The following is an 11,606-nucleotide window of genomic DNA, read 5'->3' on the forward strand; positions in this document are numbered from 1 at the left end:
ATATTCAGAAATATACAACACTGATTCAAACTAAATTAAATCCTGTCTAACCTCCAGTTCACCACACAAATCTGACTGTCTCAAAATTACAGCCAATGAGAGGCCAGGAATCTCTGTGTGTGTCAGTTTGGAGTCTGATTGAGAAGTCCTTGAAGGTTCAGCAGGTTATTGTTGGAGATGTTATTCGTGCTTCATTAAAATCTTCCAAGTGAGCCCATTTGTTGTTTAGAGAGTTCTTTAGAAAATCCTTAACAAGACTCAAATGTCTTCAAAGGGTCAGTGACGTCGTTCAGTGTTCAAAGGAAAGACGAAAAGGAGGCCAATTATAAAGACGAAGGTTTACAGTAACCGTTTACAGTTTACTGCTCTAAGCACTCTTTGTTTGGAAAAATATTCAGGCATAGTATAGTAAAGCCCTGTTTTTGATTTTGTATTTTAATGAGCAAAACACGAGTGATTGTTTTAATCCCAGAGAAATTAAAATCGCCACATCTGTGCATCTCTGTCTCTGTAGGAGTCGTAGCTCGCCATCCACTCTACTTCCCCTATCTGAAGAAACACCTGACTTCTTCTGTAGTGGAGGAATACTTCTCCCACCTCATCAAGCCAGGAGTGAAGAATGCCGTCACACGGTGAGCAGGAGGGGAAAAGGCTGTTTGTTGTGAGAGTCACAGAGGAATAAAGATACACTCAGGTCCTTATTTTACTTTTGCCTCTGTGCACCACTATTTTAAATCAGTCAGTAGACTAGAATACAGTTTCCAACATGTAAATATAACTAAAATATCAAGATGCAGATGTTCAGCTTTTGTTCAAGAGGTAATAATGATAAAATATACATCATAATTATGGTCTACAGTTAATTCAATTTATATTTGGATACTGACACAAGTTTTGTGGGTTTTTTACCTGTTTACTGAAACATATTCCAATTCATTTGAGGGTGTCCACATTTACAGATGATGAAGAGTTTAGAAGTTTCAGCTCCTTAACCACCCTCTTTTTAAAGGGATCAAAAGTCAGTGGACAGTTGGCTCGAAGGCTATTTCATGGGTAGCTGTGGGTAATTCCTTCGTTATGTCATTATCCATTAAGAAGATTAAAGGCCTGGAGTTGATTTGAGGTGTGATGCTTTCATTTGGAAGATTTTGCTGTGAACAGACAACAAATGTTTAAAGGAGCTGCCCATGCAGGTGAAACAAGTCATAATTAATTTGCAAAAACAGGAAAAAAAACATCAGAGAAGTTGCTACAATATTAGGAGTGGCAAATCTACAGTTTGGTCAATCCTGAGAAAGAAAGAAAGCACCGGTGAACTCAGCAACGCAAAAAGACCTGGACGTCAGTAAAAGACTACAGTGGTGGATGATCTCTTGAATGATCAGGTCCCATCTTATCTTAATGACCTTGTAGTACCATATCACCCTATTAGAGCACTTCGCTCTCGCTCTGCAGGCCTACTTGTTGTTCCTGGAGTATTTAAAAGTAGAATGCGAGGGAGAGCCTTCAGTTTTCAGGGCCCTCTTCTGTGGAACCAGCTTCCAGTTTGGATTCGGGAGACAGACACTATCTCTACTTTTAAGATTAAGCTTAAAACTTTCCTTTTTGCTAAAGCATATAGTTAGGGCTGGGCCAGGTGACCCTGAATCCTCCCTTAGTTATGCTGCAATAGATGTAGGCTGCCGGGGGATTCCCATGATGCATTGAGTTTTTCCTTTCCAGTCACCTTTCTCACTCACTATGTGTATATACACCTCTCTGCTTTTAATTATTAGTTATTATTAATCTCTGACTCTCTTCCACAATATTTTGCGACAGATGGCCCTGAGCCTGATTCATCCTGTTAAAAGGGAGTTTTTCCCTTTCCATTTTAAGGGAAGTCAGTCTTTTAAATGTGTAGGATTTAAAATAACAAAACAAAAGGAGATTTAACAATGTACTGATTTGTTGAAAATGAAAACAGTTGCTAGGTAAATGAGCTAAAGTGCTTTGTGCCTTTCCGATCAGTTGCTTTTTGATTTGGTAATGCTCCACAGCTGTTCATTGTGTTGTGTCTGCCGGGATAACAAGAGGAAACCTAAAATCCTACTTAAAACATCATCACCAGGCCTTCGGCTCCGTTTTCAAACCCCACAAATACCACACTGACAAAGATTTAACAGAGTGCTGAAGACACTGAAGGATGGCTGTAGTCATGAAAAAAAGCCCACAACATACTGATGGAAACCAGGAGCATGACTTCCACTAAAACTGAGATACAACACCATGAACACAGCTCACTGTCAGAGCCCTCCTCCTCGAGGTAATCACCCTGTAATGACACAGCAGAGGAGACGTAATAGAAACCAGGGCTTTGGTGTTTGATAGCCGGAGGCGGTGGATGACCAGGTTGTCTCCAAACAGAAGAATCTCAAGGTTCAGTGTTTTTATTTACTCCTCACAAAGAGACGAGTTTTCTGCAAGATTATAAACAGTTTATCCGCTGCCTGTTAGATTAGTAGCAGACACAATTTGTGTAAGATAAGATACACTCTGTTTACCCCAAAGCTGAGAAATTCCTTTGTTAAAGCAGATAAAAGTCAAGTTAAACGCACGCAGCTCAAATAAGCAGGAAGACATGTATCTATTTACCAGGGTAAAAACCTGAAATCATGAATTCAAATATAGATTTTGTAGTATATCGATATACGTTGTATATATTCAACTTTCTAAACAGTAGGTAATGAATGACAGCTGTTTTTGGGGTCAACTTGAAAAAAAGGCAGATGTGAAATGTAAAAATGAGGTCAGAGGTCAAATGTGATGTCATATTTGGATGCAAACTGTGATGTGAAATTTACAATGCCCAATACCAGCATCATTTCCTAAAGGTTGTCAATTTTGGAAAAAAAACAACGTAGATATTTAGCATAGTTTTAAAGATAAAAGATGTAAAAGTTTGAACTTATTTGACCTTGAAAAAGAGGTCGGAGGTCAAAAGTGACATGATATTTAGAATCCACATGTTTATTCTTTATTACACATTCTTTATATGCCTACAATGACAGTAAGGAACATAGATCTAAATAGCTTTATATAACATTATTATCACTCTAACCTTCAGATCAACCTATTGACCTTCAAAGAGAGGTTAGAGGTCAAATGTGATGAGATATAGACAATCTTTTTTTTGTCACTTTTCCTCCAATTAATCATGAAGTTGACCTTGAAGACCTTGGAGGAAAAGCTCTGTACAGTAGTTTAGTGTTAAAGGTGCCGTATGGCTGAAAAAAAGAGCTGTTATATTAATAAAGTTTATGCAATTTGAAGGCACTGATGGTCACTGTAGTGGCTCTATTAATTTCTTGAAGTTCTCTCTTTCTCTTATATTTAATATAACCACACTACAGACAGACAAGCGCCTGTTTTTTATGCGTTGTCGTTAGCAACAACGACGGTAAAACCATCGCACGTCCACTTGTTTATTTTCCACATAAACCTTTCACAATAAAGCTCAAGATCCTGTTGAGACTTTCCAAACTAAACTGAATCACGTGAAAGAGCAGATTATTTACGGATGAGAAGTAAAAAAGAGCCGCCAGGTGCTAAAAAATAAACCTTAGACTCAAACGTTAGAACAGGCTTTTCCCCGCAGCACGCCGTGTAATAAATACTGACAATGAAAACGGCGGCCGTTACAACTTATGTCTAAAAATGTATAGTTTCATGCATCGGTTAAAACACTCGACTCCAGGTACACTATGCGCAGCTGGAAACACTTCACGCAGGTCGAGCTGCCCGAGATTCACAGAATTTTCAGAAAATGTAAAATTTTTGTGATTTATATCGTTATCGGACGATAGAATTCTTATATCGGGATATAAGATTTTGGTCATATTGCACAGCCCTAATTCTAATGTATGCTCAGTCTACCTGCAACCTCCACAAGCACAAATAGGTGTCCCAATTTATATAATAATACTTACAGAACAGCAAAGTTATTGTAAAATTGTTTGTTAGCCCATTCAATTAGCAGCATAAGTTGCCATGGTGATGTAATCCAGTAAGAAGCAACACCACCTTTGTAGAAAAAAAAAACCTGGGGTTAACCTCAAACCTCAAATAAAACAAAATCCTGCCTCAAATAAACATCTGCCAGCTCAAACATGTGGATACGCCTACTCTGGCTCTTCTATTAAGTCGTTAATAAAGGAACAGCTGAAAGTAGCTATTCTGATCTACTGTCATTACCACTTGTGGCCAGAGAGGGTGCTATTCACCAGAAGTTAAACTAAGGTATCAAGCTAACGCTGCGGTTGCCACCATTTGACCTCTGATGTTATGAACCTGATTCACTACTCCCGTGTTAAAATCTGGACATTTTTAATATGGCTCTATGGATTGACTCAATTTAGGAGCGAGCCCAGAGTGACAGTTAGAGGAACTGCAGGTTTTTGGTATTTATTATATTTATTGTATATTTTGTAATTATTATCATTGGATTGGCTGGAGGTTGTTGAATTTCCTTGACGAGACGAGCAGCACTAGCTTAGTGGGCGTGGCTGTACCTGAGCATGTATAGGGCCACGGCGGACATGTTTGAGCGGTGACTCAGCGCGCGGTGTGTTAGCGATTAGCGTAATGAAGAGATGGAGGCCATAAAGCTCGCTGACCTGCGTCTCCTCTCGCACCCTGAAACGCCTCCCTGCCGCCGCAGACGCTTCATTAGTGCACCTCCGGCACTCGTCAACCCAGTGGGAGGCCATGCACACACACACACTCACACACACATGCACACACACAGTTAACTGCTTACAGACAGAGGCACGCACACACACACACTTTACTAGTAAACCACACGTTTAACTGCTCACACATCAAAAGCCCGCTTGGTACATTAACGTGTGCAATAAACTGCCAAACCAGCACATGGTGGGTGTGTGTGTGTGTGTGTGTGTGTGTGTGTGTGTGTGTGTGTGTGTGTTTTTAAGACATATGGTTGACCGTGTGTGTGGTTTTAAAGTGTTGGTTACCATGGTTATGAGTGTGGTTTTTTTAGTTTTTTCTTCCTTGTCATTCACAGATACACTCTGCCAGGAATCCACAGCCTTAACTTTGTCCTGCAGAGCTCACTGGGAGGTGGAGGAGTGGCCTCTCTGCGCAGTGACCCCCAGGTATCACATGGCCACACACACACACACACACATCTATACATACAGACCCTTCCTGGATCTGTGAGGGCACTTAATGACATTAAACCTTCTACTTTAACCTGAATCAGATCCTCGGCCGAACCCCTGAAGCAGCTGGTTTAAAGAAAGAAATATCCCCACCTTCCACCACCTCTCCTCTCCCTCTTCAGCCATTCACTGCCTGTAAAAGTTTAATGAGAAAGTTCAGTCTCTCCAGATCTCATGTAATGGGCGAGGAAGGGGGCAGCTGGTTCAAAGTGGGTCTACAGCTTAATTTCAGTCTGTATGCACCTGAAAACCATCGCGGTTCTCACGTTTCTTCACCAGAACAACATGAAATCTCTTTTCTTCTGCATCGTCATTCAGTTGGCTGTGAAGGAACCTGTATTGTTTTTTTATTACTAACAAAATAAAAATAAAAACACATTCATGAGATTTACACCAATTATTAAAAAGCTCAATCTCAGGGTATGTTTGTATGACTCACATGTCCAGGGTGAGAGACAAGGATTGTTTTGAACCCTTCAGTTCATCCTCTGTCTGAATCCATTTTATGCTCCTCCCTCTTTAGGCCAACTCAGTTTGGATTGGCTGCCCCTCATTCATATAAGAACATCTCCAAACTATGGTGTAATGTAAATATACAAGAGCAAATCCATGGCCTGAGGTGTTCCTTTAGTCTGCTGTTTGTGTTTCAACTGCAGTATCAAACTTTAAAAACAAATGCTTTTCCTTCTTCATCCTGCTTTAGCTCTCTCTTTGTCTCTGCACTTCATCAGAGATGTAATATTCCCCTCAAAATATCTGCACCACCCCACTGATCCATTTCTAGCTCCTATTTTTGATCCAGTGTTTTAAATATCATTCATATTATATTGTTTCGCAGCAGCAGTCCACAAGATTCATTGATTAGAGAGAACCTCGTCAATCAGGAGATCCTCTTTGAGCAACACTTGATAGCAGTGGGGAGAAGGAACCCCCTTTTAAAAGGAAATGACCACCACCCTCTGCCCTTCAATTCTCTCTGGTCACTATGGTAACGCATAAATATTTCTTTCAAAATAAGACACACAACTACAACACGGGAAAAAACCCAGAGAAACCGAGTTAATGATTAAAAACCCTGAAAACCATACATTTCAGCCCGAGCTTCACCTCTCACGGCCTGGCACCAAACGACTCATGGACCAGTGCCAGTTCGTGGCCCGGGGGTTGGGGACCATTTGCAAGTATATAATATGAGCATTCACAATTATAAGAGTATGTCTATGGCAAAAGAGAAGGTTGAGTCTGTGTAAAATGTAAATTCAAAACAGAATGCAATGATTTACTAATGTCATAAACTCGTGTTTATTCAGAATAGAAGATGGAAAACAGATCCAGTGTTTGAAATGACTGTGTATGACAACATATTTCTGCTGCTATCATGACACAGACCCAGTAAATTTACTGCAATATCTTCTGACTTTATATCAAATTAACAACAACACTCTGTGTGACTTCGTGTCTCCACCAAGCTCTGATCACTGTGTTCAAAGACCTGATGTAAACCCAATCAATTAAAAACCAAACCTTGCACTTTTAACACTTTAATGTCTTCTAGAACACAGATTTCTTTTCTACAGCAGTGTTTCTTCATCATATAGAAATCGGTTGATGCATGCGGTTGAAATTCCGGCTCTTTTTTAATATTGGGATATCTCAGGGATTAAATATGCAGTTATGACAGAAAGCGTATTTTCACTGGTCCGGCTCACTTAAAATCAAAATGTACGTGTAAACGATGGCTTAAGATGAGTCTGACAACCCTGGTGTAAGGTAGAGACAGCAGAGCAGCTCCAGGCCCTCTAAAAGGTGGGAAAACCTCTCGTCATACTTAAGGTCGTGTCCTTTATCATCAAAGCTTTTCTCCTCCCTTGTTTCTGCTTTTTCTTTCCCCCTCATTGTTTATCAGAGGCCTTGGTAAAGTTTCTTTTTCTCTCTGCTGCACATCAAAGAAACTCTTTTAACACCTCGCACAGCCGTAAAGCTCAACGACTCCAAGGTGGAAGCATGCACACTTTCACATTTCCTGTCTCTCCTCAGGGCAAAGCCTACGGTCAGATGCTGCTGGACTTGAAGCTGAGAGGACTGCCTGACCTCAAGTCTCTGGTGGACTGAGAGTCGAACAGAGGGAGAGAAAAAGAGCTGGAGGCAAACGGAGATGTAAAAGAGAGTTTGCGAAAAGTGAGACTTTTTACCTCAAGAGAAACACAAAGGGAGCATTTATAGATCCAGATCACGTCCACATCTGAAACCTGAAGAGCACAAGATCATTTTATACATAAATTAGATTAGAGCTTCACGATGTTTACAACATGTGGGTCACCACAACTCAAATCATCATGGGCCGTCTGCTCAGCCGTCTCCAATTGGCCTAAAAATGTTACAGTTCCAAGTCTGGGGATATAAAATGATTGCTGTGAGAGTTGTAGTTTCATATACCAAGTACTCTTCAAGACCTCTATATTTTTTTTTAAATAGTCCACTAATCAACTTCCAGCATGTTTTTCTCACACTTTGAAATCTGAGGCAATGTGTGAATGTGAATGACTCAAAAACCATGAAATGTAAAAGTCTTTCTTATCATAAAAAACAATCAGGATCTGTATTTTATATACATGCGCAAACTTTAAACCACAAAATATTCAGGTACCTCCGATATGGCTGAGCGGGGCATGTAGACTAAGACTCTAAGACTCGGCAACCCAAGATCTGCCACAGATTTAGATCATCTAAAGGAGCATCCACATAAAAACAGCTGGACTCAGCTGGATACACCTCGATAAGATTTAAGACAAACAAGTTTACACGGGGGCCTTAATCCTCTGAAATCCAAGTTATCATTGCTGATGAGTGTAACCCTTTGCAGTCAGAATGAATAATGCTGAAATTCAAATTCAAGGACATGGACATTTTTCCCTCGTGTCTTGAAAAAGTGTTTACGCCTCACGCAGATTAACTGGTAGCTAACAGTTACTAAATGCTAACATTTAAAGACTGCCATGTTGTTTTTTTGGTGTTCCATATTTGTAGTGAAGCGTTATCACAAGCAAGTTTACCGAGCACTCTTCATCCGTAGGCTGTACAGAGAACACAACCTGCTAATTAATGCTAAAAGGCTAATGAAATATTCAAATTTTATTCACCACAACTAGACCACAGATTTGTTAGCCGATATGGACATTTAACTGCACAGCAGCCATATACAGTCAACACAGTCCGGAGTCAACACAGCTCATTTAAATATTTATTTAATTTAATAAAAAAAAGTCACCCCTGCTCAGTTGCTATTAACTAAACCAGGGTTTCAGTTACTGACTTATTTTTGGAGCCAGCCTCTAGTGGACATTAGAGGAACTACATTTTTGAGTCGTAATGACTGATAATACTGACCTGTTAAATCGAGAGCATTAGATCTACAATTTGCTAACGCGATAATGAGCTAACCGCGCTAATGCGTTGCCGCTGTGCAGCCCCATGCACGGGGTGATCCGCGCTAACTCGCTAACGGAGATTTGCTGCGATTAACGCTGACAGCACTAATTTTGAATCTCAAGTTCAAAGAGGAAACCTAACAAAACAGAGTGGAATCACCTGAAAGGCAGCCAAACTGCCAACAACTCTCCAAACTACTTTTTTTTTCTTGCATTTTACTTTCATGCAATTGGGTCAAAAGTTGTGAAAGCGTCATCACGCTGTATTGGACTTGATTTGAACTCAGTGACTGATTGAATGAATCAATAGAGTTTCCTCACCCCAGAGCCACAGATGTTGGCAATACAGGAAAATGTTTGGAGGCCGATTGTTCGCATCAGCCTCATAATCTTGACTTGCCCTGACCTCTGACCTCCCAGGGAACAAGGAGAGCTGGTTTGGGTTTCCCTCACGGGGTAAACAAAGTGTTTTCTGTGAGCTATCAGAGGAGACACTCGATGGGCACGACGCCTGGTTCTCCCCGTCTCGTTCACCTTGGCGTGACCCGGCTCCTCCGATGTTCGCCGCCCCGCAGGAATGCACGTCTCCTTCAACCAAACTGACTCTCTGCCTTCCAGCCGGTTTAGTCATAATTGCAAACAGACTGAATTTGGAGTCGGAGTCACTCAGCAGCTTCCGTCGAGGCTCGAATCTCATAAAATCCTCCACCTCTGAATCATATCCCCCTTTCCACAAAATCTTCATACTCAAATTTCTTTGTTAAGTGACTTCTGTTTTTTCCCTAAACTTTGACTCAAACTTTGAGAGTTTGAGTTTACAGTCAGAAATGTAAAACAGATCAAAGTATGTTCATGACCGAATGATCGCAAACACAGAGAAGGAGCCACATTAGAGAGCCTGCCTAAAACAATAAATAAACAGTTGTCCTGTAAATGGGCATTCAAAGAGCTTGGTGCACAATAAAACCATAAGAAATGACAGCAAGACAAATCCTTCCAGACATGAATTGAGAGCAGAGCAGCACGAGGATAAATTGTGCCAAAGTCACACGGGAAAAGTTCAAATCAATCGGCTGGTCTTTCGAATTTAAGGGACAACTGAGCATCGTGTCAAAGTCAGAGCTTGAAATGGCGCTTCCCATAAAACCCCCAAACCAAAAGAAGTTACAAGCCGCAAGTGTCGCCACTTTGCATGTAAATCTGGAAATGTGCTCACATCTCAATGATGAAGGGAGCAAAACTCTAGATTCACATCTGCCCTCCACATTTCTTCCCATGAAACATTTGTCGTAATCGTGTGGAGAAACCCTTCATCATTGTAGAACAACACCACCTCCCCAAAACACATGGACTCTAAGATTTATGAGCGTGTACAGAAAAGATTTCCAAACAATCGATGCTCATTTTCTGGCATGTTTACTCAATTTGCACGCTTTTATGTCAATATAGACTTCCTCAGCTAGTTTTGAGTCATACCTGGAGCGACTGATGCAAAGCCTGTTCAACCTCCTGACTTCACCTGGTCGTTTTCAGTAGTGGTACGGGCCATCCTAACCAAGACTGTTTTGAGTCGAGATTATTTTAATAATTTAACTATATCACTGCTTGTTCATTTATCAAAAAGGAAGGTTCTGTGATGGTGTCCTGTAAAATAAGTGCTACATTTTTGCTTCAAGGTTTAATTTGGTTATCTACAGAAACATCTTTAAGTTTAATTATGAAGTCTTTTCCCCCACATATTTGACATTTCTTTGCTAATCAAGGGATTGTAGCATGACTTAAGAAAACCAAAATGTAATAAATAACAATATTAAATAACAACGGTCTCTGGACAGAAAAGCTCCCTGCTGTTATCTGTGCCATATTTCATATTTAGCTATCCAGTCGTTTTAGAGTGCCAGTCCAAACACATACATCCAATAATTGAGCCTTGTGGAACACCAGAGGCCTTTTTTTTTTATTTCAGCAGGTTTACATCAACCAAAAGAAACAGAAGCAGCCGCCGACTTTTTAAAGTCTGGAAAAAAATCAGTTTGAAGTTAGTGGGTGATCTTTGTGATTTGATGTTTTTGTTTAATGCATTAGCTTTTTAACATAAACTCTGATGGTAGCTTTTTTCTTATTAACAGCTTTTCTCTGTGTTATTATATTTGAACCACTGCCTCTCACCACTGATTTTTTTTTCTTGCTTTCTCTCTTACTGGTACGAATTGCCAGCATTGCCTTATTCGTAATCAATGCACTTTAGTCAAACTGGTATCATGAAGCCTTACTGAGGAACCATGTGTGCTGTTGTACAACTACATAGATTTTATCAAAATCACGTAACTTTTTCATTAAATATCCAACTTAAAGGGCACATTGTTGTTTTTTGTCCATTTTAGAATTATTTACTTGAAACTTACCAGTACTTTGAAATGACGAAACTCTTGTAATTAAAGGTCTGAAATAGGCTGAAAATTAAGATTATAAGTAATATGTTAAGACTTATTTACTATTTTTTGATGAAGACGTTTAACTCTTTGGCTTTCTGCTTTCTATTTAAAATATTCTGTATAGAAAGTGATTTTTGTAGATACTAAAGAGATTAAAGATATTTTTATTATCAAACCTTCTGCTTACAGTTTGCGCTGTTTGTGTGTGTGCCCTTTTTGTTAACAAGCTTGTCTTTGTGACAGGAAGCTGAGCAGCAAAAGGTGTCAACAGCAACAAGACAGAAATCTCTAACATGTGTTTCTTCGTTCCTAAAAGCAGGCGTTCTAGGACTCCAGAGCAGATTCCAGTCATTTTGCATGTAGAGTATATTATGCATATGTCATACAGTTTAAGATGCAGGCAAAAAACAAACGACCCCCAAATTTGGTTTAATTTAAGCTATTGGGTACCGTATGTTTCTGAGACTTTACTGTTCTGCTGTGGCGATGAATGAAAATAAAACCAGACCAGCAGGGAGTGAAAC

The 11,606-nt window shown here is 40.0% G+C and overlaps 1 protein-coding gene across 3 annotated transcripts in view; it reads left to right on the plus strand.

Moving 5' to 3' along the window:
* Positions 1–11,257, plus strand: part of lratb.1 (lecithin retinol acyltransferase b, tandem duplicate 1) — a 35,921-nt gene extending 24,664 nt beyond the window's left edge. For 2 of the 3 annotated variants that reach the window (XM_076880005.1, XM_076880007.1), the window contains 3 exons: positions 515–632; positions 5,063–5,153; positions 5,261–6,157. In XM_076880005.1, the coding sequence (XP_076736120.1) occupies positions 515–632; positions 5,063–5,153; positions 5,261–5,584 (533 nt within the window). In that variant the 3' untranslated portion in view covers positions 5,585–6,157. Of the gene's footprint in view, positions 1–514; positions 633–5,062; positions 5,154–5,260; positions 6,158–7,256 lie in introns of those variants that run through there. The other variant, XM_076880013.1, reaches the window with a different exon arrangement.
* The last annotated feature ends 349 nt before the right edge of the window (positions 11,258–11,606 follow it).

The sequence above is a fragment of the Maylandia zebra genome, linkage group LG3 (genome assembly GCF_041146795.1).
Source record: "Maylandia zebra isolate NMK-2024a linkage group LG3, Mzebra_GT3a, whole genome shotgun sequence".
Taxonomy (NCBI): domain Eukaryota; kingdom Metazoa; phylum Chordata; class Actinopteri; order Cichliformes; family Cichlidae; genus Maylandia; species Maylandia zebra.